At 41.3% G+C, this 27,932-nt stretch overlaps 2 protein-coding genes and 1 long non-coding RNA gene across 3 annotated transcripts; 2 read left to right on the top strand and 1 right to left on the bottom strand.

Annotated features, from left to right (window-relative positions):
* Nucleotides 1–33: 33 nt before the first annotated feature.
* Nucleotides 34–12,838, top strand: TMEM30A (transmembrane protein 30A). Its single transcript, XM_063389481.1, has 7 exons — nt 34–357; nt 5,949–6,065; nt 6,690–6,797; nt 7,066–7,153; nt 7,782–7,925; nt 9,550–9,756; nt 10,654–12,838. The coding sequence occupies exons 1-7, from the start codon at nt 85–87 to the stop codon at nt 10,845–10,847; spliced, it is 1,131 nt and encodes a 376-aa protein (XP_063245551.1). The 5' UTR covers nt 34–84; the 3' UTR covers nt 10,848–12,838.
* On the bottom strand, nt 11,703–15,951 carry LOC134546604 (uncharacterized). The gene is made up of 2 exons (XR_010079211.1): nt 14,858–15,951; nt 11,703–14,305 (listed from the first exon to the last, which is right to left on the bottom strand). It is a non-coding gene; the product is annotated as an uncharacterized LOC134546604 (long non-coding RNA).
* A 131-nt stretch (nt 15,952–16,082) lies between these two features.
* On the top strand, nt 16,083–19,950 carry LOC134546603 (cytochrome c oxidase subunit 7A2, mitochondrial). Its single transcript, XM_063389482.1, has 4 exons — nt 16,083–16,219; nt 17,291–17,380; nt 18,826–18,910; nt 19,744–19,950. Exons 1-4 carry the CDS (start codon nt 16,202–16,204, stop codon nt 19,800–19,802), a joined length of 252 nt encoding a protein of 83 aa, XP_063245552.1. The 5' UTR covers nt 16,083–16,201; the 3' UTR covers nt 19,803–19,950.
* Nucleotides 19,951–27,932: the final 7,982 nt, after the last annotated feature.

Below are 27,932 nucleotides of genomic sequence, written 5' to 3'. Positions count from 1 at the left end.
CGCGCCCCCTCCCGCAGCCGCCGCGGCCGAGTGCGCAGGCGCGGTGCCCCTGGTCACGTGTGGCGCGGCGGCGGCGGCGGCGCCATGGCGGTGAATTACAGCGCCAAGGAGGAGGCGGACGGGCACCCCTCGGGCGGCGTCGGCGTGCCGGGCGGCAGCGCGGTGGGCGGCGGCGGCGGGGGCGCCGTGAAGACCCGCAAGCCCGACAACACCGCCTTCAAGCAGCAGCGGCTGCCGGCTTGGCAGCCCATCCTGACGGCGGGCACGGTGCTTCCGGCCTTCTTCATCATCGGCCTCATCTTCATACCTATCGGCATCGGCATCTTCGTCACCTCCAACAACATCCGCGAGTACGAGGTGCGCGGGGCGGGGGTGCCCGGGCCGGGGCTTTGGGGGCACCCGGGGCCCGCTCGGGGAGGCCGGGCCGGGCAGGGCGAGCGGGGATCGGCTGCCCGGAGGCCGCCCGGGCACTCTGAGGAGATCCGGCCCCTCCGGCCCGCCGGGACGCGGCGGGCACCCGGGCGGGCTCTGTGCGGAGCGGACACGCGGCCCGGGCGGCTCCGATCCGGCCTAACGTCTGTGCTCGTCAGCAAAGCGTCCTTTAATTACCCTGAGCAGACACCGAGCTGACAGGCATCTCGGCATAGGCTGTAGCCCTTCTGGGAGTTCTGTCAGTGCTCCGAGGGAACTTCCTGGGAAGTTACTGCCAGCATTTAATCGACACAGCCCAGTGCACGTTTTTTTCCTCAGCAGTACAGGACCTGTGCGCATCATCCGTGGGATAGCCTGTGGCAGTCCATTATTTATCTTCAAACGTTCCAAAGTAATTGTCTTTTCGGGACAAAGCTCTGTGGTGAATGTATTGCTGTAGTTCTCACCTACATCGATAATTTAATGTTGCAGGTGCTGTATGAGAGACTAAGGTGTCCAGAATAAACTTGGAAACTAGGATTGAGAAGAATGGTTTTTTTCTAATTAACACGTACAAAACTCGAGTCATTTACATCTCATCATCAGCTATGCTACTGCTGTGAAAAGTTGCTGAGCGTTAGCTGAGAACTGAACGGTATATCACAGATGGATCCATTTGATAACAGAATCAGTTTGTGTTGTAAGGAAATAACCTCCAGAGCTTAGGGACAGACAGCCTTGAGAAGCGATTGACAGCTGTTATTAGTTTCATTGAGCTAATATGACTGAGGTCGCTTGTAGTGAAGAAGGTGTATGGTTGTTTTTGTGTTGTTTTATTGGTGAATATGAATTTGTGTGGATCAAATCACTCCAGTTACTGGAATAAGCTGTCACTTTGAAAAATGTGGTGTTTAAGACAGTAGCTTGGCTGGTGGCAGTAAGTTATCAGTGAAGCTCAATTAGCTAAAGAAATCACGAAGTAGGGAATGAATGGTATTTCCATATTTCTCTTAAAATGCAAATGAAGTTATAACGAAATGAATTTTACCCCCTTTTATGTTAAGACTACAGCTACAGTCAAAGAGAAAAGCAGAAGGGAAAACCCCAAAAACTGAAGTGTATTTTACAGCATAAAATTTGTATGTAAGCATATTTTTTTAGAAAATAGTTGCTTCTTTTATCAAGTGTTGGGGTTGTGCTGAACATCTGAAAATCGGCACAGGTGCTTCAGAGAACATGGCCAACTTGTCATGGGCACATAGATTTTTTTCTGTTGTAGCATATTTAAGGTAAATATCATTGCACGTTTTCAACACTCCATGGAGTGAAATAAAAAAAAAAATCCGTGCTAACTCTAATTTTTGTTGACAGCTGCATTTAAAATAGCTATATTTATAGTAAAGCAGTACAGTTTTAGATCATTATAATTGGTCAAATGTATCCTTTTTCTAGTATGACTGAATCTGCATTAATCTCTGGGAACAAGAAATGCATCAGTTTCATGAGTCCAAAAATGTGCACGACTTCTTGCGCCTGTATTGCTGCTGTGTGCATATATAGAATTTTTATATACTGTTGCTTAAGCAGCTCAGTTAGGGACTCCTGGTAAGTTCCACTAGAACCCAAAAACCAGTTGTTCCTACCTAACATTTGGCACAAAACTCATAGGTGAGCTGGGAGCACAACCACTGCTCCCCTGTACAAACAGGTTTTGTATGTACAGCAGCAGTAACCATTTGTAGGCACAGGCCTTCAATCCTCTCTAATTTCAAGACACTCAAGACTGGAAAGGGTTTCATTTGTTTGTTTTGCTGTATGGATTTACTCGTTCACCTTTTGAAATTCTCAAAAATCCGATTGTTAGGCTTTTGTGAGGACAGGAGGGACTTTGGAATCTGTGGTAAGTCAGAAGTGGTGAACTTGTGTTCTGTTGCCTGATTCTCATACATGTTTTAGGAAGTGCTTATCCAGTGACATTCTGCAAGTAAGATTATCCTCCTAAAGGCATCTGAATTTAAAAAAAAAGCAAGTTTAAATAAAAAAAGTCTTTATAATTGCAGCCGCAAAACACAGATAAAGCTTTTTGCCAATTAGGACCAACATCTGGGCTCTAAACACCACTGAGGTGTGTGGTTTAAGACACTGCTATCACATACATGCTTAGATGACATACGTCCCTGCTTAGAGTGCTGGCTTTTGTTATAACCTCCAGAAGTTATTCACAAACAGCTGTAAGTTTAGCCGTGGGAGACAAGACATCCAGAAGCTACATGCAGTGACTAAGCTTTTTTAGAAATGTAATCAGGGGAGGAAGAACAGGTGGTTATTTACACCTACCTCTTAGGCAATAGCATACCTCTTAAATGTGCGTATATGTGCCTGTAAACTTAGTATATTGGAGTGGAACAGGATATATAATTTATAACCTTGAAATACATATTTAGTTTCAAGTCACTCTGTCCTGAAACAAGGTATGGTAGCCATTAGTATTTCTGTGGACTGCACTGTTCTACAGTGCAAGGACTGAGCAGCAAAATGTACCTCTTCCATTGATTTCCTTTATGAGATGTCTTGAGTTCAGATGTGGAAGATTTCCAACAGTTTAAGTGTACTAGAATTGGGGTTTTGTTGTATTTTCTCAGCATTTTTTCATTGTTTCAAAAAGGTATAATCAGTCATCTGTCTTGAGTCTGTCATGAAAATAGTTCATTTGGGTGAAAAATTAATCAGCTGTGTAAATGTTTCTTTGCCTGTTACTACAGGGTGAGAGAGTTCTGTATTTCCTGGGGGTGGCTTGTTTGTTGTTTGTTTGGTTAGTTTTTTAATATATACAGAGTGAATAAGAAGTAGAGACAAAGCATATTAATATATGATGTGAGGAATATACAAAGTATTACATGTATAGGAAAGAGATCTTTGGGCTGTGACTGCTGCCGTGAAATGCATAATGGTAAATAAAAAGCTAGCTTGACTTAAGGCATGGCTAGGAATGGAGAACTGGAAGTAAGTACATTACTGTTACCTACATATTCAGCCTTGTGTGCAGTTCCTGTAGTTCCATGTCAGAAATAGTACAAAAATTAATAAAACCTGCAAAGAGGACCAGATTTACGGATTGTCTTTATATAAGAAATGGTCAAGCAGAGTGGGATAAATGTGTGATTAAGTGTGAAGTCTGCAAAATCACAAATAGTTTCGAGAATATGTGTATGCAGTAGTTATTTGTATAGGTGTTTGTCAGCTGACAGACATCAACAGCCTGAAAGGCCATTGGTGTGGATTAACTTGGATATACCCAATGTCTTTAAATCTGGAGTGTTTTGGAAGGGCTCACTGTGTCAGGTTGTCAGATGTTGCCTGATCCCAGGGGACAGAACAGTGGAGGTCAGGCAGGTTCTTGCTGTGGACTCCACAGTCAGTCCTTAGCTCTTATAGTCAAAGTGTTACTTTGTCAGGAGTTGAAGATGGATGCCTCCATCCTTTTAAATAAGCTCTGTCTTGAATGTAATCTGTAAATGTGAGTGCAGAAAAACCACTTGTGTTGGCAATTACTGTATAGGAAAGGTCTTTGATAGCATGCAAGCTGATAACAGTGCATGAAAGCATGGTCCTGCTTCAATATACATCAATGTCATGCTCCACAGAATTTCGTCAATTATAGTGTTAAAAGTGAAGTCTTTAGGTCTTTTGCAACTTTAATCTTTAGCATGTACTCTTCATCTAAAACTTCTTCTCACACTGGCAAATTCTTTCTAAAGGAAATGCTTGCTTCAGCTTCCTTTAGCAGAATGCACCACCCCTGAGTTAACCTTCAACAAATGAGATGTATTGTTCATTGAGAGCAGCAGTGGGGTCTGTCGCTGTAGCTAAACAGAGCTTGTCATGGCTGCTGCAGCACTGCTATTTCTAGATCAGCATAAACTCAAGATCTTGTTCAGCTGAGGAACAAAGATTGTGATCCTCTCTAAATCTCTCTCAGCCAGCTAATAGCTTCTGAAGCTGTCTAGTTTCAGCTAGGCTCATTAGCGTGTAGGTTTTGTGTGTCAGAAATCTGGCAGCAGAGCAAATGCCAATCAATAAAAGTGTTTGCTGATGGAACTGGTTGCAGCTTAATAGATACTTGAGAAATCACAGGAAGAGAGAGCCTGAACAAGATGCAGAGGAAAATAGGCTTCAGTTTTTCCTGAACATGTTGTGTGTTTATTTTAGCTAGCCTTAATACAGGTATTAGAGCCCATCATCAATCGCTAATTCTTGACTGTGCCTTTTACTGCAGATATAAATCAGGGAAAACCACATGCAGCAGCCTTTCATATAACTGTACAGATGTACTGTAAATGCTACTGCTGCTAAACCTTTTATTTTTGCTACAAGTATAAGGTATATATTTCATCAATCTGAGTCTAAATTCTAAAATAGGTAATTCATAGATGTGGAAATACATCTTTTATAGACAGATGGAAGCTTTCTTCTGCCACACTTGCTGCAGCTTCATATGAAGTGGAACTACTGTGGTCAAGCCACTTGAATTGGCTTGGACTGTAGAGTGAACTTGTCGCTGCTGAGGCTGAATGCACAGATTTTAAGAAACAGCTTTTTTTGGGCTAGACTATTCAAGACAGATAATACTGTATAAGCTAGATGAATACTGATCATCTTTCTAGTCCATATACTGGTTATTTTACTATTCCTGACAAAACATTATTGATGCATTAATCTATTAATCTTTCCTGTTTAAGGACAATTTGAGCATTAAGTGATTTTTAAATTTTTTTAATCTTCTGGTTAGGTGGCTAAAATGGTCAACAAAGCAAGTTTTTAATGCAAATCTTTTTTTTCTTTTTTTTCTTTTTTTCCTTTTTTTCTTTTTTCTTTTTTTTCTTTTTTTTTTCTTTTTTCTTTTTTTCTTTTTTTCTTTTTTCTTTTTTTCTTTTTTCTTTTTTTTCTTTTTTCTTTTTTTTCTTTTTTCTTTTTTTCTTTTTTCTTTTTTTTCTTTTTTCTTTTTTTTCTTTTTTCTTTTTTTTCTTTTTTCTTTTTTTCTTTTTTTTTTTCTTTTTTTTCCTTTTTTTTTCTTTTTTTTCTTTTTTTTAATACCTAGACTTTAAACAGCTTAATCTCTGTGGAAGGCATGTGAAAGCTGAGATCTGCTTGTCATACTGTGTGTGTTTGGAAACATCATGTTGTCTGGAGTGTCTGCTGGTTTTGTTTTGGTGTGTTTTTTTGGTTGGTTTGTGATGGGGCTGGGGCTGTGGGGGTGGCTTGTTCGTTTTGTTTGGTTTTGCTGTGGGAGTAATTTCACCTCAATGTTAAATTTGTTTGCATTTGAAATCAAGCATATAGTCAGAATCAAAAACTAGTTTACAGACTCGTAGGATGGTTAAGGTTGGAAGAGACTTCTTGAGAATTGTCAGATAGGCCTGAATGTACTCATGGTGTTGAGATACAATTACAAAATAAATGCCACAACAACTCTTTGGCTTAATAATATTTTTTCTTAATTCTCCCATGGAAAATAATGACTGTTTTTCCTGTTACAGATTGACTACACAGGAACAGAACCTTCTAGTCCCTGCAACAAATGCTTAAATGTGTCCTGGGACAGCACACCCCCTTGTACATGCACCATCAATTTCACACTGGAACATTCATTTGAGGTATGCTTCCCTGTATGCAGGATGAAGTCAGAATGGTTTATATGATCTATTTCATATTGAAAATGAAAGTTTTATCGCTTAAGTATTTATTTTTCTTTTTTTTCTACTTTAGAGAATTATTTTCAGTTTTTCTTCAAACTTGGATCTGATTTTTGTGTCCCCTTTTTCATTAGCAAGGAAGCCTCTTCTTAATGCCTCTTATTATGTGGAAAGGTGCAACATGAAGTGAAATGCTTGTGTTTTACACATTCAGAGTTATCTATGTGTCACACAGCTGGAGAGTAGATCAGCTATTCCTGCATGATCTACAAAATCTCAGTTCAGCAGGAATTGGAAATACCAGATAAATGCTTGCTGGCAGATTGGAGGCAAATGAGGCTTATGGATTCTACATTGGTCAAGACAGGTATTGGGATCAGTGCTGGTGAATATCATTCTGATAGTTGGTGACATTTTATATTGTTTGACTTCAGCCTTGTTAGTATAGTACTTTTATGTACTCGGTATGAAGAAAGGATTGAGGTTCTTACTTCATGAATGTTGCTGTAAACACAGAGTTGAAGGGCTTTTAATTGCAGGTTTGTGTGAATGAAAATCTCTCTTTCCTCCTCTTGTTTCATGTAGAGCAATGTGTTCATGTATTACGGACTTTCCAACTTCTATCAAAACCACCGTCGTTACGTGAAGTCTCGAGATGACAGCCAGCTAAATGGAGACAACAGTTCACTACTTGTAGGTATTCATGCTTGGATGTGAAGGAGCAACTAATTTCTGCCTGTTGCATAAATCACCACATAGAGTATTTATTTAGTTGATTGATAAAAAGGTACTAGAATCTTTGCATAACAGAAGGCAACCATAAGGAATTGATATTTTGTGAGTTTATTACTGAAAAGAACTATAAAGTATTATAAAATTTCATGTTGATCATATAGTAAAAACCAGGTTAGTTGTATAAACTAGCACAGACTCATTTGCCTTTTTTCTTTCTGACTATCAGAATCCAAGTAAGGAATGTGAGCCTTACCGCACAAATGAGGACAAACCCATTGCTCCTTGTGGAGCTATTGCCAACAGTATGTTTAATGGTATGGTAACAATTTAAAGTTATCATTTTTATGGGTCTGTGATCTAGTGTATGTTTTCTGTTGTGTTGCACATTATTCTGAATAAAGATACCATGGGCTTTTTTGTTTTGAATTAACACATTTTCATTGTTCAGATTAAATGTCTTGTTTTAATTATAAATTATAATTAATATTATATATCTTAATTATATAATTAATAATATATATTAATAATATAATATTATAATAATATATATTATATATTATTAAATATATATAATAATATATATTAATTATATAATTAATAAAGTATAAATTATAATTAATAAATGTCTTGTACTGCTTGTACTTGTTTCAAAATTACAAGGAGAATTAATCTCATAGCACACAAAGGATGGAAATACCTGTTGTGAGAATCTGCTTCTGCTGTGATGTAGAAACATAGATATCATATATGGATAATAAACTGCTATCTCATATACACTGATTCTTGCAGAACAGCTTGTGATTGTATCAGGCAGATAGTAAATGCCTTGCCTGGTTATTTTTGTTTTGTTTTCTCCTGGAGGTAATTGTTTCAGTGCTTATCAAGACCATCTGTCTAATGAAATTTTCTGCAGCTGGTCTTCTAATTTGATTTTGTCTTTAGATACACTGGAGTTATACCGCATTGATAATGACACAAGGACTCCAATTACTTTGATCAAAAAAGGCATTGCATGGTGGACAGATAAAAATGTAAAGTTCAGGAATCCCACTGGAGATGGAAACAACTTAACTGCGCTTTTCCAAGGTAAAAAAAAAAGACAAAAAGCAAAATTTTAAGAATGGCAAAATGCTTCAAACACATTTTGATTTCAGGGTTTTGCCTCACTGCCATTTTACTGAATGTGCTAAATAAATGTTTTCTGAAGAAATTCAAGCTAAGGACTACTTTGCTATTTGAAAGGTTGTCTTTAAGTAATAAAAGCTGCAAATTTCTGGTTTTTACCTTTACTTAATTTACCATTAATTTGGTAGTTTTTAATTTCTGATTTTTTTTGTACCCTGAATACTAAAAAGTGTGTAATGTATGCTGCTGGAGTTTAACCCTACTTGGCAACTAAGCATCACACGGTGTCTCACTAACCATGCCCTTGCTCAGTGGGCATAAGAATTGGAAGGCTGAAACTGAGAAGGCACATAGGTTGAGAGAAAGACTGGTTATTAAAAACAAACAACCAAACCCAAAACACAGCAAGAAGAGAGGAAAATAAAACCCAAGAAAAACAAGTAGTGCAAAAGAAAAGACTTGCTCACCAGCATCCGAGTTGCTGAGCCAAAGGAGGCCCTGCCTACCTCTGCCTGCCCTTCTCTAATGTATGGGATATCTCATTGGTCTGCTGGATCAACTATCCTATCCCAATCCCCTCCCAATCTCTCCTGGACCCCTAGTCTCCTCACAGGTGGGGTGAGGTGAGGAGCAGAAGAGGCCTTGATGCTGGGAAATACTACTTAGCAATAACAGAAACATCACTCTTGATCAATACTGTGGCCAGCACAAATCTAAAACATTCTCCCATACCAGCCACTATAAAGAAATTTAATTTTATTCCTGTCAGGACCAGTACAAGTTCTGTCGTGTTTGGATTTAACTTACAAAGAAATCCTGCAGTTGTTAAATGAAACTCTTCATATGGAGTTTTCAATTCAATGTTTCTATGGCTAGGTTGTGCTGTTCTCTAAAAAAACTGATTCTTTTTTTTTTTTGTTACTAGAAGTGACTGATGTGTATCATTTTTTTAGGTTAGATACAGTTTGGAAGATAAGTTTCCTTTGGCTACTATGTCTGAAGAATTTTTTAAGGCTTTAAGAGCATGTGTGTTTGTGCAAGATGTATAATAACTTCAGACTTAAGCTGATGTGGGTTTCTTGCTTAGTCATAGCCAAATTACACGTTGTCAGTGTGATGGCTACCCTTGGAAAAGCAAATACCTTACCCTAGTACAATGTGGAATTGTATTTCCAATAACAGTAGCAAAAGCATTTGGACATAATCTGAAATTATGTTTACAATATTACTTGCTCATGTTTCAGGAAATGGTTCTCAAATTCTGCCAAGTGAGCAGAGGACCTATCATCCTAATGGAGAATTACCCCCAAGCAGTACTTTGAGACATGACTTCCTACCCACATGAATTGTTTAAACAAATGGACAGTGCTGTTATGAATTGTTATTTATTTATAGAATTGAAACTATTTAAACTGAAAAATAAAAAGTGCTTAGACAGCCCAGTGTGTTGCAATTGTAGTGAGTCAGCCTGTCCATACTGTTCAGAAGTTAATGTGGTTTTTTGTGATATTAGAATGGATTCGCTGAGCCAGTGTGTTATTCAGTCCTGTATTTGAAATACTTTATTATTTTTGTTTAATCCTAGGCACAACAAAACCTGTGAACTGGCCCAAGCCAGTGTATATGCTGGACTCAGAGCCTGACAACAACGGCTTTATCAATGAGGACTTCATTGTGTGGATGCGCACCGCTGCTCTGCCAACGTTTCGCAAGCTCTATCGTCTCATCGAAAGGAAGAACAACCTCCAGCCTACCCTACAGGCTGGAAAATATTCTTTGGATATTGCATACAGTATCCTTTGAAAGCAGGCCTTAGCTGGATTACACAAGCATATATTTGCAAGTTATCAGATTGAACTAGCCTTTGTTCTTACCATCTCTAAGAAACAATAGCATTGGGCTGTGGTTGAAAACTGGCACTGAGAGCTAGATAGGCTGTTACCATCTTTTACTTCTGTGCTAGTTTTGTAGCATTAATAGCTTCACAGAGACAGGGAAATCAGATTGGTTGGGTGCTAGAAGGAATGGAGAAATGCATAGGAAAAATGGAAAGAACAGAAGTAGTTGGTAGCCAAGGAATTTAAGGACTGTAACTTCAAGGTGAAATGATATTACGTAATGAAAGGCAGGCTGACTCTGAAGGTCACAAAAATGACAGAGCTATGGATCAGGTTAAGGTCTCATTCTTGTTTGGGGAGACTAAATATTAGGTAGAAATGCAGGAGACTAGAGAAGGAGGGTTGTCATAATTACTGAATTCTTAAAATTCAAAAGCACTTAATGATATTTTTATATAGCTGTTGCAGTGCTTTCCTTTGCTGTAAAGCTGTGGGGAGTGCATGTAAAACTGAGTGAATGTAGAGAAAAAAATTGTAGTAAAATAGACACAAGGTCTAAAATTTATATTTCCCTCACTTTATTGAAGCTACTTTAATAAACCCACAAAATCATGCATTATTACTCTTCTTCAGGGTTAGTGTTTCCTAACATGGCTTTTGTTTTGAAGTAGCTGACAATGCCCAGATTAGTTTTAGACAAAAAGAACAGCTGAATGTTTCATATTTGCAATTCCAGTTCCAAAGGCAGCAGTTAGTATTTGGAACCAGAGTGAAATGACCCAAAATTTTCATTTGCCCACTTCCAAGCTGGATTTGGAAACTTGCTTCTTGTTTTCCTAAATGTTTTTCAGATTATCCTGTACACAGTTTTGATGGACGAAAAAGGATGATCCTAAGCACCATCTCGTGGATGGGAGGCAAAAATCCCTTCCTGGGAATCGCTTACATCACTGTTGGGTCCATATGCTTCTTCTTAGGAGTGGTATTGCTGTTCATTCATCACAAGTACGGCAATCGAAACACCAGTGCAGACATTCCCAATTAATCTTGCATTCTGAAAATAAATGTACTGCATGTGCATCAAGGCCAGTCCAGAATGGACCCAGTTTTTGAAAGACGGATCTCCGCTTCCATCATTTCTGAGACTGGGTGCATAATTTTTACCTAAAGCTCCCCTTTCCCATACTGTGGATTAACTCTTGAAAATGACGGGTATACAATTAGCTCTATTGATTGTATCTCTGCCTATGTCAGAAACAATTTTTCTGATGTTTGCCTCTAACTGGGCAGGCCACATGATGCATATAGCTGCCGTTCCCTTGATGCATCCGCTGCTTGTTCACCTGCTATGTAATGTCAGTATGATTCAGTACGTTTAGATTGTGTGGAGAAAGATGGTTATAAGATACTGTACATTGTTGACTTTCCAGAATTCAGATGTCAGTGCTGTTGGAAGAAGTCAAGTCTTAAATGTTTTCTTTGATTTACTGTCTTGTGTGCATGGGCTCCTACATTTCTTGCTGAGATTTTAATATATTTATACAAGTTGTTAAATATTTTTTCTGTGTCCTACCCACCTCTGTTATATTAAATCCTTTAAGTGCTCTGTAAACTTCAGCACTCTGGATTCTTTGTATATTTACAATATATGTGCCTGGCCAGTAAACGAGCATCTTATGAAAATACCAGAAAACCTATTTTTTAATTATATGCATGAGACCCTTTAAAAGATCCTTCTAAATTGAGACATGCTTGTTGCAGGTATAATCTTTTTTCTGATTTTCTTTGCTTCAAGTCATATCCAATATTAGTTCACTTTTTGCTGGTTTTGCTTTTTATGACCAGCACCAAACATTCATCAAGAAGAACTTAAAAAGTTTTTTTCCATTCATACATTGCAGTGACTTCCTTTTACTGGGGTGAATTCCTTTTACTGGAGGAATGTCCTAATTTTTTTAAAGCACACGTATTCTGAACAGGCTTTCTTTTAAGGGAATTCTTTACTTTTTGCTTATTTGGAGTGAACACCACATGAATTTTTTGCGGTGTTAAGAATGTAAACTATAGAAGTTCAGAAGCTGAGATGGCAGTGACATTTTTCCCTCAAATGCAGGTTTAGCTTGCTGTGAAACAATTTAAATATTGCAGTTAGATGCAATGTGCAGGTTAGTGTTTTAACTTACAGAAGGATTCACCTTTAGGTTAATTAAAAGTTAACTGCAACCTGTAAAATACTACTTTTTGGTGACTTTTTTTTTTAGATGATGCACAGAAACCATAATGTATATGGTGGAGATCACTTTATATGCAACTAGCTTGATAAAGTATGGAATATATTAAAAAAGACCTAATAAATTCTGCCAACCATTTAATAAGAGATTTGGTTTTCTTGAGCATACATTTATTTTTTTTAATCTGGATGAAAAGACATCATTAAGTGTAAATGCAGTTTTAAATTAGTTGTATTTCTGAAATTGCATATTTATTACAAAAATGCATGGTCCAATAGCTTAATCTACAGTCAACTTAAAACAAAACTATTAATTTATCACATAATTACATGACTGGTTGTATGTAATTACTTGTGTAACCTAAGAGTTTAAATGTGTAAGTCGGGATAAACTGTGGAATGAGGCAGCATTTCCAGTGTGCTAGCTCTCTATAACTCCATATAATAATTTATTTGTATAGTACCAGCCTGGCAGAACATGGCTTTCAAATAGTACCTTTTAAGATTTTGTTTACAGTGTTGTATTCATGTTGCTGGAGTTACAGAATAAGGGTAATTACCCTTGAAAACTTGCAGAACATGTTAAACTGGCTTTCAGCTGTAGTGTAGCTGCTAGTCCAAGATAGAGTAAATGAGCAAAGGGATGTCTCATAATTACTGGTTATTAAAATATTTTGATTTTTAAACTGTGTTTGTCACTTGAAGTGCAAATGTATTCTGCTTCATTCATAATTCCTGTTTTTTCCAAATGGGAAAGGCTGCTTTTTGGGCTGTGCTTAAAATTAAAAAAGAAGTATTTTTCTGTCTTTACCTTGTAATATTTTTCAGTGCCTTACCTTTTTTTTTTTTTTAATTTACTGGCTATAGCTGCCAATGTATCTTCAGTCTCAGTGACGTGCACCAGGGTGAGAATTGCTGTCTGGTTTTTGTTGCAATTAAGTGGGTTCTCTGAGAGCCTTTAGCAGTAAATACATGGGACAGTGTGCCCGTGGAGCTTAAAACACAAGAGTTTAAAATATTGGTCAAATTTGTAAACTCTTCCTTCACTCATGCTCATATGTCTGGATGTCATGTTGATAACACTGGAGATCCTTGGAGGGTCCTTAGAATCTTTCAGGGATTAATTATGAATATCAAACCTTGAAGAATGCAAGTCTTGTCTTTTTTTAATAGAAATCTCTGAGGGAAGGAAAGGCCACGACAGTGTAGGTCAAGTAACACCTGCAAATAGAACAATGAGCATGGCTGGTTGGATTACATTCACAGGGAATGTTAATGACTGCACCCTCTCTCACATGCCTTACTTGGAGAGGGAAGAAAAGTGTAGTGCTTTGAGATACGATCTGTTGTAGTTTAAATTTTGGGGGGGATCTCGGGGAGGGTTCCCCGGGAGCCAGCCGGGTCCTAGGGTCGTGGCTGTTCGCATGCTGGCAGGCAAAGAGACTCCAGACGGCTGCTGAGGTGCTGATGGGATGAGGGTTTATTGATGGGATGAGGGTTTATTCACTGAGGGAGAAGGCGAGAGGGAAGGGGAGAGAGCAGTCTCCGGAGACCACCAGGGCAAAAGAGGAGGAGCCCTCTGCGTTTGCACCCTTAACACCGAGGTTCAAGGTGGGCGCGGTAACATTCTCCAGCCAATAGAGTTACAGACACACGATACTGCAGGGAGGGTACAGACTGGGGATAAACCATACATTTTCCAGGGGTGAGCCATTTCAATAAAATGCAATCCCACAACGATCCTTGTTATTTTTGTTATAAATGCCAATACAATATTCCAATTAAAATAATTTGGTTTATTAATCAAAAGATCGAATTACAGAATTTTGGTAAACCCACCAACAGCGGAGATACTTGACAGTCTTTTTCCCGGGAAACTGCCAAGGGTGAACTGTGAGACACAACATGGCCGTTGCTGTCTCCCCCTAGGTTCACAAATTTGCCCGGTTCGGGGCTTGGTTTTAAAAACTTTATTCTGCCCTTGGCAATATTTCCTCATTTTCCCCTTTGCGTCCAAGCTAGCTATTCAAATTCATGGGTGTCTCCGGCTCAGCTGAAGTCCCCTCTCTCCGGTAAGGTGTCGGCAGATTTCCTGGCTGATTAATGGTCTGAGATATGGATGATGATGCTTGATGCTCGGTGAGGGTGTCGGCTGGTGATGTTGATGGTCCTGCCGCTTATCTTGATGGGTCTCTTCCCAGTGCTTAAGGAGCCTGCCGGTTTTCCCCGTAAACCTTTTGTCTATTTCTGAATGTGAGCTTCTGGGGTGGTGCCTGCATTTTCATAATTTGGTTTAACAAAATGTTACAAGGTATCCTGAAACTTATACTTTCATACAACACACACATATATATACAGTTTTATAGTTTTCAATAAATATCATTAACTATAAGAACATGAATTAACATTCTACATTTTTCCCATTTTCATACCGAAAGAACACTGATTTGTCGTGTTTCGCACACGTTTGGCAACAGTGCAAAAGTGTTGTAATGCCAAAAACTAAGTGCACTTCAACTGCACAAAGCCAGGAAGGAGCGTTGCTGACAGCATTCTATTTCAGCATAAGGTTGAAGCATGAGAAGATGCGATTACGGGGCTAGATCTGCAATGCAGAAAAAAACAGGCTTCTCAGAGTAGTTTCTTGAAGGGCAAATGATTCTTCCTTGAGGATCAAGGAGGTTTGTTTTGCATATGTTATAAAAGCCAGGACAATTTATTTCCAAATTCAATAATTTGGTTTATAGAAAATTCAAATCACAAAATTTGGAATCAAATCACAGAATTTTAAGCAATAAAAAACCCACACAACCAGCGATACCTACTTGACAGAGTTTCTCCCGGGAAAAAGAGCCAAGGGTGACCCTTAGACACAGACCCTGGCCGTCTGTGTCTCTAGCTGGGTACACGAATTTGCCATGTTCGAGGCTTGGTTTTTATACTCTTTATTCTGCCTCTGGCAATATTTCCCCATATTTCCCTTTGTTTCTTGGTTAGCTATTCAAACCCAAATTCGTCTCCGGTCGGATTGAAAAGAGCTCCCGTCCCAAGTCCATGTGTTAATGTTCAGTTTCTCTGGATCCTTATAGCTGATGAATGTTCGAGATATGGGCGATATTGCTTGATGGTCTGTGAAGGTGGTTCCCGAGGTGTGAGTTGCTGATACAGGCTTATCTCAACAGGTCCTCTCCCAATACTTGAGAAAGCTGCAAAGTCTTTTGTTCCCTTCTGAATGGAGACGCCAGATTTTCAGGGTGGACAGTTTCACCATCTGCTGCAGAAACCTCCTAAAACATAGACTTTTACCTGATATAAATTTATATAGCGTTATAATTTTCCAATTTACCGTAAGAACATGAATTAATCATCTCACGTTTCTCACAGCATACAATTCCGGCATTACTTAACTCTGTGTAATTATACCTCGTGAAACAAAAAGCTGAAGGGGTTTTGTTGTGGTTTTTTTTTTTTTTTTCCCCATGCAGAGTACCCTGTATCCCCGTTACTAACCGAGCAGGTACTACACGGGGTTGTTTGGGGTTGAGTGTAGTGGTTCAACAAAGGATGCCACATCCACCCAGGGGTGCCAGACCCCCTCGCCTGAGCCGTCCCAGCCTCTGCCTCGCTCGGTGTCCTTGCCTGACGTGGCGGCCGCTGGGGATGTGCAGTGAGCCCATACGAACAGGCGCAGCCTAGGGTGCTGCTCTCCCAGGACACGCATCCCGCCCTCTGCAGATATTAAACTGTTCAACGACAAGAGATTTAAAATTCTCTATAAAATTCTGTAGAAGGTCAAGGGGACGTTTCACGGATTTCCCGAAGCGCACTCTGAAGGCGCACGGAGGCGGCCGGCAACCACAGAATCCCGTTCCCCGCCGGGGCTGTGTGGCGTGAGGAAACAAACGCCCCCGGTGTGCCTCGGCCGCTGCCGGCCCTGCGTGTTCTGAGAGGTCACCCTCTCCTCCTTCCCGGTCTCGGCTGGGCTCTCAGCCCGGCCCCGCCCCGCCGCGCTGCCCCACCCGGGCCGGGCGGACTGGCGGGGGGCGCTGTGGGCGCTGCGGCGGCGCTCCGCGCCGCTCCCTCTGTGGTGCGTCCGCCGTGGGCGGAGGAGCCGCTTCCCCTTCCGCTGCCCTTGTTGCCGGCGGGAGGTGACAGGACCAAGAGCCGCGATGTGGCGGAACGTGCTGGTGAGGCCGGGGAGAGCGGCCCGCTGCCGCCGGCGGTGTGTGGGGCTCGCTCAGGGTGCCCGCCCGGCTGCGGGACTCGGCCGTGGTGGCCGCTGTCTCTGCCGGGCGCGGTGGAGCGACCTGCGGGGGTCGGGGGAAGGTCTTGCGCGGCTCGCTCGCTCCACGTAGTGTTGAGCGTCAGGGACTTGAGAGGATAAGGCTGAGTCGGGAGGCTCGGGTACGCTTAGCTCGTCTCTAAGGAGATGTATTTTATAGCATATGTATTTGGGTTGGGTAAGGAGAGGAGGTGCCTTGTCCCGTTCCTTGCGGCCGGCATCACCTGTACGTTTGCTCTGCCCGTGGCTGCGTTTTTAGCGGTGGTAATTGCGTGGGCACGATGTGTTGTCAGTGTTCCTTGAAGGAGGCTGAGGCCGCTGGCAGCTTAGAGCTACCGCGCTTTGAGCCTTGACATTTTAGGGAAGGCAGATCAAAGAATTGTATATAGGACATTGATTTTGGTAGGCTACCGTATATGATCAGTCTGTGGAAACAGATTCAGGACGCAGCAAGGTGATTTAAGCTGTGTGTGTGGTGGGGTGGAGGTGCCTCCTTAGCGCTATGAAGGTTGTCTCCTGTGCTGCTCGTGCGTAGGTGAACTGCGGCAATGACAGGAGTTTGTTATCTTCACAAACACGTTTGTCAAAAATATTATTGTCCCTTTCGCTAGTCAGACACAGAAAATGGTGCCTAAAACTGAGGTCTAGGGGCCAGAGGCCGAGATTTCCCCTGAAAGGGAACCTGAAGGTTATGCTACAGATCCATAAATCCGTATCTTACCGAAAGCAGTTTTCCCGAGTTTTTCCTTTTCAGGTAGCTCATCAAGCAGCCCTTTACATAGGTTGCTGAAACGTTTACTGAATTCAAAACTAGCATGTTTTGGCAAAGTTTTGTGGGTTTGTTTGTTTTTGAAACCCTTTCTTTTTTTTTGCAGTCCCACTTTTATCTTGCTTTTCAAAGAAGCAATTTCTACCCAGTGTGGACAGACTTGTAAAATGTCACTGTTATTAAAGCACTGTTTATCTTTTATTTCAGGCTCTTCGCCAGATTTCCCAGAGAACCATAAGCACTGCTTCACGCAGGCATATGGAAAATAGAGTTCCTGAGGGCCAGAAGCTTTTTCAGGTAATGAGTGAGTTGAATAATATTAGTAGATTAACAAGGTTTTAGTAGATCATAACTGCATTTTTTTTTCTAAAGAACTGGTCCGGCTCCCCTTTACATCTGAAGAGAGCTCTCAAAATCAGTTTTATCACTAGAGCAGTTATTTTCTGCAGAGGTTGAGTGTTTTTACATGCATACTTACTGACTCTTTAGGGTTTTCTCCCCCATGAAACGATTTGTACTGGAGTTTCTCGTAAGTATTAGGCATGGTACAAAGATAAAGTACTCTGAAGTGAGTTGATGTGGGGGAGTATGTCCAAAGAACAAATAGAGAAATAGAGTGAGAAACAGAAATACAGTGAAAAGGTAAACCTGAAATTTTACTTCTCTTTCTATAGCTCATAGATGAGTCCCGTAATTTTTAATGAGAATGTGGTATTACCGTATTTATCAGTTACGAAAACTGTGAAGATCTTAAGTGACTGGATTCATCCCTTGAAAATTATTGAATCTGTAAAAATAATTTCTGAATTACTCTGTTCCTGATTGATAGGGCTGCTGAGTGAAGTAGGAAAAGCAGAGAACACTTGAGAGAGTAATCCCAGCTGTGAGTCACAACCTGGAGCTGTAGCTTCATGCTGAGGATAAACGGGGCTTCAGCTCCTTGAAAGGGATGAAGTAGAAGGGATGAAGTACTAGAATCCCCACCTGAGTAATTTTAGTGTCTTACTGCTTTCCTTTCCCCTGAAAGTGAAAGCCAGTCTAGTTGAGACACCTGACTAAGGAGCACGGTGTTCATTGTGAGCCAAGGGGAAGGAAATGGGAGGGTGATGTTGGTGATGGGAGGGGCTTAGAGGTTCAGTTTCTGCTGTCAAAGATCTCTAGGCATATCTCTTCCTCCTTTCATTCCTTTCTTGTGGGACAGCAAGTTAAGCTGGGGTAGGTTGCAGGTCACCAGCACTGGAGGCTGGCTTGAGGTCCGGAGCAGCGTGATCTTGCTGACAGGGGTAAAGATCACGTGGATCTGGTGCTTAAGAGTTTTACTTTGGGTGAAGCAAAACAATTCCCTATATGGCACCAAGTGACAATACAGACTCCTCCCCCTGTTCCTCCCTGTGGCAGGGATTGAATATACTGGAGATGGATGGGAGGTTTCTAGGGATGGTAACCACATCCTGTGCACCCGAGGGGTCTGGCTGGTGTCAGAAGTGTCCAGGCATCTGCCAGTCACTGCTTTAGATATGAGCTGTGCACATGACTTATTGTACTCCCCTAGTGAGTCATCACCTGATACCAGAGTGAAAGCTCTCGGAAAAGAGTGGGATCTAAAGAAGATTCAGTGTCTTTTGGCAGTCAGAAAGATAATGTGGGGTAGTAATTCTTCCGCTGGATAACTGTGGTTATATTAACACTATATTGCAAGAACTGCATATAAATAGCTTATTTTTGTCACTTGTTTCCATTAGGAGGATAATGGCCTCCCAGTGCATCTTAAAGGTGGGGCAAAAGATTCTCTGTTGTATAGAACCACTGCGGGTCTTACGATGTTTGGTAAGTCTAATACTGAAATATTTATGCTTTGGTACAATTTCCAATGCACTGATATTTTTTTCCCTTTGGTACAGTCTCCAACACAGATGGTGTTTTCGCTGTAAAGTAATAATGCAATGTCTTCAGTCTATTCTTTATAATATGCAAAGTTTATGTAGAGGAGGAAAAAACACATTGGGACATACTATGTGTTCATTTGTGCTTTTTCCAGGTTTAGATTTTCATATGGCTTTCCCAGACTACTGGGGGCTGAATACTCCTTCAGGTTTCATGTATGGTGTTAGAGAAAAACAGTGCGTCATCTATTCTGCAAAGGAGTAAAATGTCATTATAGCACATACGTGAACCAGTTTTTGCACTAGCCTGAATCTTCTTAGTGATAGGTGATACTCAGTGTACTGAGTTTTTGTGTGCTGTTAGAACTAGCAGAATTATAACCAAGGTTCATAATACTGTGTATATTTAACCTTTATGTTGCTTGTTACCTAATTTTGCAATAGCCTCTAACTTAAATGTGTTGATCAAACGGATTTTCAGTTCAGCTACTTTAAGAATGAGTAACCATTGCTTCATGATTCTGTAGGTTACACAGACATGCCTCTCCCCGTTTTTTACCATCGCTTTATTTTTGTGTATCATGTGGAGATGTATATAAGTTTTTTTTTCTCTGAAATATGAATCACCAAAAAAAATTGGGATGTGGCTGTGGAAATATATTTTGTCTGAATTGCAGCTGCTTATTGTCAGTATTTTTTCTGGAACAAACTAGAAAGCTGACTTGAAACGAATTCTGTGTGTTAATCTGAAAATATCTTTTCTGTCTCTTAATTCAGGAACAATGTATGCCCTTTATTATCTGCTTGTCTCTTCAATGCCCAAGAAGCCAAACTGATTGCATTTGAGGATGCCTCAGCACCTAGCATCTCTTTGTCCAGTGACTGTGGTGGCAGCTTATTGTAAGCAGCTGGCTTAATGATTGGAATCATACGTTAATTGTAACATGTAAACTGCAATCAATAAAGCAGTTTTTACGTGGTGTAGTGGGTGTCTGGACTGTATCATCCCTTTATGTGTGGGAGCTTTTTTGGTTGTAGGGTTGCCAGGCTGGTGAAGAGGGCTTTAAGCTAAGGTTATTGGCAGAGGAGAGCCTCAGTGCGTGCCACTCCTCATCTCAGTTTGATGCCAGTGCCAGCCATAGATTCGCAGAGCCAGGAAAGGGATCACAGGTCAGCAGGAGCACCTGCAGAGCAGCACGAAGGACTCACAGACACTCCAGCCAGGAAGTCTGTCTCATCAGGGACACAACGGTGCCTCTGTGGGAGTGCATGCGGCATAGGGAACAAACAGGAGGGGTTAGACGTGCTCATCCGTGCAGGGCTGTGATCTCATGGCATCACAGAGAAGTGATGGCATGGTGGCTCATACAGCTGGGGCACTGGGGTGGAAGGACTGGCAGGGAAAATGAGGTGCTACCCTCTGTGTCAATGACCAGCCAGGGTGCAGGGAACTCCGCCTGGGGATGGATCAGGAGTTGACAGGAAGCTTATGGGTCAGGATTAAAGGGAGGGCAAGGGACAAGAGACATTGTGGTGGGGGTCTGTTGCTGGCCACCCAGCCAGGAAGACTGAATGGATGAGTCCATAGATGGACAGGAGTAGCTTCACATTCACCAGCCTTGGGCCTCTTGGGGGACTTCATCCCAGTGTCTGTTGGAGGGACAGTACAGCACGGCATAAGCATCACTTGTGAGGTACCCTAATGGCTCTTACTAGCTTGATAATTGAAAACCACAATGGAACTCATTGTAGCTGTGCATCCCTAGTTCAGTTTCATGTTCCTAACAAAATTTGTGCCTTTTAAACTTTCCTGTGAAGTTGCTACTTGTGGGTTATTATGCCCAAAGTCTGGTATTTACTCAGTAACAAATAAGGCTTCTAAAAGAACCCAAACAGTGTCATGAAAGTAATCCTTTTGTTTCTCTTCTCAAGGAAACACTGGAATTTTTGAAATGTGAAAACAAGCTCAAAAATCTAGCCTCCCACTACAGTGGTATTTTAAGCCTCTTGTGGTTTCCAGTTTTTTGTTGCTATCCTGAAAAACCAGAGAATGCTTGTTAAACTTGAGGCAAACTGGAAGAGGATGAGTGTACTCAGAACTCTCTCTAGTAGAACCATTTTTTTTTTTTAGTAGTCAGTTGGGAAATACCCCTTAATGGTAGCCTCTCTGCATGGGTGGATTTCGCCAACTGCATGACTAAAAGGGTAAGAAATACCTGGATGGATTTGTTGGAAAAAGTTTTGGGAAGTGGGGATGAACATTGATGCCTACAAAGGAGAGAAACCTCATAGCACAGTGAACTATACTACAAAGAATCTGAAGCAATCAGTCTGTTCTGTGCAATGCTGGTAAGGCTTCTGCTGCCATCACATGCCAGGGTTACCCTCAGGATATGGACCGAGTGATGGGCATCTGGAAGGCAGGGTAAGGAAAGATCAACATGTTTAAAAAGCCCACATCTTTTCCTGCCCATAGGGATGATGAAGAATTTTGAAAGGAGTAATTGTTTAAATAGTCCAAATTATAAAAATCCTGTGATGAGCCAGGCAGTAAATACATGTTTCTGTGTGCAACCAAAGCAGAATGTGCAGCTTCTGTTTTTGCACTGGACTGTGTCTCAGAGTGCACTTTCCCGGGATCCTCATCAGGCTTTGAGCTGTGGTGCCGGCAGCAGCCCTGGTGGCAGAGCACGGGGAGGGGTAAAACGCAAGCTAGGAAAAAGTTTCATGCTACAGAGCAATCACTGTTTAAAGCCAGAGCCTTGAAATGTTATTTAAATGAATATCAAATGGCAAAAGCTTCTTCTGGCATAGTTTGGTGCAGTAACCCCGAGACAGGTCCCTGGAGAGCGCAGCCGGAGCAGGCGGAGAGCAGCTGGCATTGCCGGGCCGCGCTGTGCGGCCGCCGGGCGCTCGCAGGGAGGCGCCCGCGGTCCGCGGGGCTGCCGGCGCTCAGCGAGCTCTGCGGCTGCAGGAGCAGGAGGAAACCAAACAAAACCCGTGCTCAGCTGCTCAGCACCACTTTATGGGACTGCAGGACAATGCTAGCAGGGAAATTCCCATCTGCGGTCCAGTCTATACATGGATTTCATTGCAGCCTCAACCACATCACAAATTGTGAGAGGTAAACCGGGTGCCTGTATTGCCTATACTGTCTCTCTCTATGAAAATACAAAAAGAGAGCTGTGTATCTTCTCTGTTACTAAAATAACTGAAGATCTTAACTTCAGTCTCCCTTTGGGTACTATATGAGTAGCAGAAAATAAAATAAACAGCATCCATTGCTCCTTGCTAGTGTGAAAAATGTTGTAACCATAAGGGAATAAAATGGCCACTAATATGAAGTCATGGACTTCTAGCAGTTAACACCGTCAGCTTAGAAGTGTGCCAGCTTTGTCAAAATGAAAAAAAATCTTCATGCTACTTTAAGAGAAATTAATATTCAAAAAATAATCAGATGAAACAGAAAATTAAATCCTCAGTACTGCAGTTCCAGGTTCCACGATCCTTTCTGAGACTCCAGATGTACAGACCATGTTTTACTTTCTCCATTTGGAAGGTAGCTCAGAATATCAACTCTTAGAACGGTGCCCTGGGCTACATTTTCTTGGCTGCTCCATACATACATAGATCCATGTAATTAGCCTGATACACACAAAAAATTTCCCAGTAAAAGTCTGAGTACTAATAATACCACAATAACACAGCATTGTCTTCCTAAAAGAGACCATGAAAAAGTTCAGAAACTCTCAGAAGTAAAAAGAAAGCCCCAGGGAGATCTCTAAGTATATGATCTTCATTGTACTTTTTTTCTTTGTCCAGATCCCAGAATAAAAATATCACTTTTCTTGTATTGCTCATTGTATTGCTCAGAGCTATCTATCACTGCTCTGAACTAGGAGAAAACATGATGAATTTTTGTTTTGGTTTTTTTCATACTATGCTGTCACTCCTTACTCTCCCATTCTTTCTCAATTCTTTTAACTATCAGAGCTGGAGATTAACCTTCACAGTTGCTAGGGTGAATCAGACTTTCAGAGACAAAATCAATCTGATCAACCTGACTTGACCCTAAATAAGGTATTTAGGGGATGAGTAAGTCAGAACTAATGTATCTTTTCATGTGCATACTTGTGTGATTATTTTTTTAAAGAAGTTCCTTTTAGCAATAACACCACCTTCGCTAATCTAACTTGCCTGAGCCTTTCCACTTATTTTTTCAGTACTCAATCAATTCTGCTGTAAAAATAATGGCTTGTCTAGAAACACCATCTGGGGAGAATCTCTTGGCTGAACTGTAGTTTTTCTGAATGTAAGTATTCACACAATCACAGAATTAACTAGGCTGGAAAAGAGATCATCAAGTCCAGCCTATTTTCAAGTCTTCAGACTCAGAGGGCAACACATATAATCTATGATACATATATTGGTCTTGCCTCAGTATTTTTGAAGAGATGTTATTATTCACAGGTTTTCTATGAGACTTAGTGATCACAGCCTTCCCCAAAACATATGTAAAGCTAAAAACGCACTTGTACCTATTTCCTCATAAATATGCATTCTTGTCAAAAGCGGTCCTTGGCTGGGTTTCCTGTTTATAAATATTGTGACAAGCCAAATTCATTCTCAGGGGGAGAATGAATTTGGAGGTACTTGAGGGAAGTGGTTATCCCACTGAGTCCCCAGTCAGGCAATTCAGAATTTAGATCCTCAGAGAAAACCAGTGTCTGTATACAGCTCACTAAGCTCTCAAAACATTCACTCCCATGGCTTATAGCCTGCTGAGTCCTAGAGAAAACTGATGAAGAGAGATGAGTTTGTTCTTTCCTTATGTATTTCTTTCTTTGAGTTCCCAATCCACAAGTCTGAACTTTTTGAAACAAGGATATTTTGTCTCTTCAGTCTGTTTTATCAGGTGCAATCTTATCATCTTCCTTCTGCCTCCACAGTATTTTATACTTTTATTATTATGTTAACCTACTTCATTATTTTCATTTGTGAGCATGTCTGTCTCTTGCCTTATTGAGTCTCTGCTGTGTGCAAGAAAAGGCAAGATGCTGTTAGGTGGGTATGAAAATAAGTTAGAAAGTGATGATGAGGTAAAATTCAGTAATATTTAAGATTTACATATATCAGAATATGGAAGGAGTTACATTAAAAAAGACCAAAGGAGGCTTGGAGTTTTAAAGTTACCTAAGTTAAGGTTTCCTAAAGAGAAAGGTTGCCAACTATGGAAGATAAGACAGAGAGTACTGTGGATTAAATTAGAAGACTCAGTTTGATAACCAAGATGCCTTGGCAAGAACAAAGAGCTTTGAAGATTGCAAGAGGATTGGATCAAAATTGGTGACAGGAAGAAGATCAAAAACGGTAGAAATGTTGCAAAATGTATGTTTGTTTCTGTGATGTTAACCTAAATAAATACAGAAAAAATTACTAGCCTTCATAGAGTACGTATCTAACGGTAAATTTGGATACTTATCACCAACCAGTAGTCCAAATCCCTCTCTCAATCGTCAATACTAGAATATTTGTAAATTCCACTCGCTGTCAATCTGTACTGGCTGGGAGTAGGCACTGTTATTAGCAAGCCTTTTTTAACAAACACACACAATTCTCATTGCACATTGCTCCTCTCGATGGTCTCCCTGGTGCAGCAGCCACTGAAGACCATGGTGGCTACAAAGATGACTTTTGCCCTGTGTTCCCCTTGCACTCTCAGGCCTTGCTGGCCACTTCACTTGGGCTCTGAACCTGCCCGGCAGTTCTGGCTGCGCAGGGACCAAGCAGGAGGCACCGCTGCTGGGCCTCCTTGTGTTCACTGGGGAGACAATGAAGATCCTGCTCATCCCAGGCACTCTCCAGGGCTTTGGCACCACAGAAATGAACTTGTTGGACATGCAGAACACTGTGCTCTGTCGGCAGTGGGAGTTGTCCCCTAGAAATCACCCTCCTACACCTGCTTATCACCCCTGGGAAATGCCTAATGCTCTGGGTTCTGAAGTTTATAATGGAAAGGCTGACATGCATTCAATATTTTCTAACATAGCACTATGCAAAAGGGAATTATATAATTAAACACTGTAATTATTCTTATTGCTCAGTAGGCAGTTATAAGTCCCAGAAGAGTCAGACCACTTGTGTTATCAAGGTTTATTCTGTCATCTCTTAGGAGCAGTGGGCACATTTTCTAAATATATTGTCATGTGCCAATAAGTGTTTTGTGTGGCACATTGCACCAGGATCATTGTGCCGCAAAGGTGGAGTTCAGTGCATAAGTTATTAGCTCCCCTCTCTTTGGCTGAGATTTTCAGAAAGAAGTGCTTAAACTTATTGTACTAAATCCACACTCTGACATTTACATAAATAGCCTCCTTTTTCAGAAAAGCAATATCAAGAAATTATTAAAGTAATAAAATAGAAAAATGTCTTACAACTAGAAATTATGTTATTATTTCTGGAAACAATGCTCAAATGTATGGGCTGGTTTCTGTGAAAAGAAGAGGGGAACCACAACTTTAATAATTGTGGGATGTAAATGCAGTTTCTGAGAGAAAGTCACAAAATGGGTGTCGTGCAGGATAGACCTCAACACTATGACTGGTCTGTTTATGATGTATTTTACAGAGTTAGGCAGGAATCGCTGTCTCCATCCATACCTCTGTGTTTTGAAAAGCAGAAAAATAGAGGAGTAGGACCTGAAAATCACATCTTTTGATCAGCTCCAGGCCCCTTTACTGATCTTATTCTGGTTCCTGGTAAATAGATATTTACATGAGAAGACTACAAAGCTTTGCACCAGCAGGAGACTTCACTGGCTAAAGTACCAGAGATGAAAAGTTGAAGTGCTTGATCCAGTGCCTCAGCTTGATGGTGCCCACCACCATCTCAGGTTAGACTTGAGGCATTTGCTTGGGTCTGGCAAATACAACAGAGCATCTGCAGGATACTCATACACTTGCATTACAGCAAAGAGCAGCCATCAGGAGGCCTGTGACACCCAAAACAGAACTGGGGGCTTGCTTCTGCCTCCTGGGTGGTCCAGAACAGTTTGAGCTGTGTCAGCATATGAGGGTCTTTGTCTGTATCTGGCAGCTCCACAAGAGATCTCTGCAGAACACTCAGATGGCTCTAGAGCCCACTGTGATAGCAACTGATCCAAACCCTATGGATGGTGGGTGGCCAAACTGCTCAGGCACTACTGAGTTCAGTAACTCAGGTCTTCATCAGCCACTGCAGAAGTTTAGATGCTGGGCTCATGTGCAGGCACGTAATATACCATAACCCAGAGCCAAATGCCACCTGAGGTGACCATGCAGGACAGAGCAGTGGGCGCAGCCAATGTTCCTACAGAGCAAGGCTGCGATGGTGGGGCATGTGTCAAGGTGTACATGTCCCCTTATTGCCTTCTCAGCCACTCTGGAGGTTAGAGAAGCAGACTCTGGAGTTTATATTAGAAAATGAGGCCCCAACAGCTACTCCTAGCAGAAAAAGACCTCATCTTGCAGCAGCTTCTCTTAACTGGGGAAGAAGATCATGATGTACTAAAGCCACATGTTGTGGTGTGCCTTAAACAGGAAGTCCCCTAAATACATTTCAAAGGGCACTGGGCAGAGGGTAAATGAGCAACAGGTTAGATTTACCAAAAGCCTATTTGTTTAAAAACTCTAAGCAGACAAATAATTAAATAATTTTTTTAAAAAGAATTTTTTTTTTTTAACAAATAAGAGACATTGGAGCTACTAGCAAACACATTTCTCCGGATAAAAAATACATGCAGAAATCAAGACAATGCCAAACCCAAGATATTTTCACTAAACTGGGCTGACTAAAAGCTAACAGAGTAGTGAGGCCAGCTGGAGAGCATCCAAGAGATCGAAGGAAAGGGCATATGAGAGGAGACATTTTAACAGCTTCAAGTGAAGCCTCTCATCAGGCTGTAGAGGTGTTGATACCAGAGAGACTCAACTCCAACACGTGAAAAAGGCTGTCAGCAAATAGTACATGGAAGCTTTCAAGTAACCTTTAAAAGCAGAAACAAAAGCCAATAGTTTTCTGTTTACACACCAGAGTGCTTTTGATATGGAAGTACAGGGCAACATCTATTTATAATCCAAATAAATCTTGTGTTCTGGTATTTGGAACCGTCCATATTCAACATATTGGGAAGCAGCAGCCACAAGGTTGCATTAAGAAATACTGATTTAGATGTGCATTGTTCTGGTCCATATATTTTCCTCCTTAATCACTTGCCAGTTATGACTTCTGCAAAAGAAACAGGTTTCTTTTTCAAAGCTGGCTCATTTGGAGTTCATAATGGGACAGGTGATACCTAGGGTGTGCTTTTAATGCCTGTGAGCTAAGTGCTTGCCTGACTCTTTTTTCCACAAACTCTCAAAGTTTCCAAGTGTCCTTCAATATCTGTGATAGGTGACATGAAGATGTGAGCCCTAGGTGATAGGTCCCAGGAAAGTATAGATAATTTAGGCTATCCAGCTCCTTGGGCTTGGTGCATTCCCTATCTGTGTCCTAGCCCAAGTTTTGCCTCTGGTTCTCTTTCTTTTGCAGAGGAAAAAGCTGTGATGAATGCCACAGTCTGCCACTTTGAATATGAAGGCACTGAGATTGAGAAGCTGGGGGCAGTGGGGGGCAGGGATGGTGGTGACCATGGAGTCCATTTCTCATTAAGTTTGGAAATGGTAAACAAAATTATGTGACTATCACATGCAGGCATACTGTAATAACAAAAGGTGTTTTAGCAAGACTGGTGGGATCTGTACCTCTGACATCCCTGAAATCCCAGGGGTGGGCAGGAGACATTTATAAGCATTTATGAATCCTGACTGCCTGGCCGCCCGGAGCTCTGCTAGGCCTGGAAATCTGACATCATGAGCCACAGCTGAGGGAGAGAGGACTTGGGCAACCTGAAGCCTCCAGAATTCCAATCTTTTCGCTGAGAGAGAGAA

This window comes from Prinia subflava, chromosome 2 (assembly GCF_021018805.1).
Source record: "Prinia subflava isolate CZ2003 ecotype Zambia chromosome 2, Cam_Psub_1.2, whole genome shotgun sequence".
Lineage (NCBI taxonomy): Eukaryota > Metazoa > Chordata > Aves > Passeriformes > Cisticolidae > Prinia > Prinia subflava.
Note: the sequence above shows the minus strand (reverse complement) of the source record. Positions and strands in the feature narration are given on the sequence as shown.

Coding starts and splice junctions, on each gene's coding strand:
- TMEM30A (XM_063389481.1), top strand. CDS start 85: ATGGCGGTGAATTACAGCGCCAAGGAGGAGGCGGACGGGCACCCCTCG. Junction 358..5,948: donor ACAACATCCGCGAGTACGAG/GTGCGCGGGGCG, acceptor TTCCTGTTACAG/ATTGACTACACAGGAACAGA. Junction 6,798..7,065: donor GAGACAACAGTTCACTACTT/GTAGGTATTCAT, acceptor TCTGACTATCAG/AATCCAAGTAAGGAATGTGA.
- LOC134546603 (XM_063389482.1), top strand. Junction 17,381..18,825: donor AGGGCCAGAAGCTTTTTCAG/GTAATGAGTGAG, acceptor TGTTTCCATTAG/GAGGATAATGGCCTCCCAGT. Junction 18,911..19,743: donor TGCGGGTCTTACGATGTTTG/GTAAGTCTAATA, acceptor CTCTTAATTCAG/GAACAATGTATGCCCTTTAT.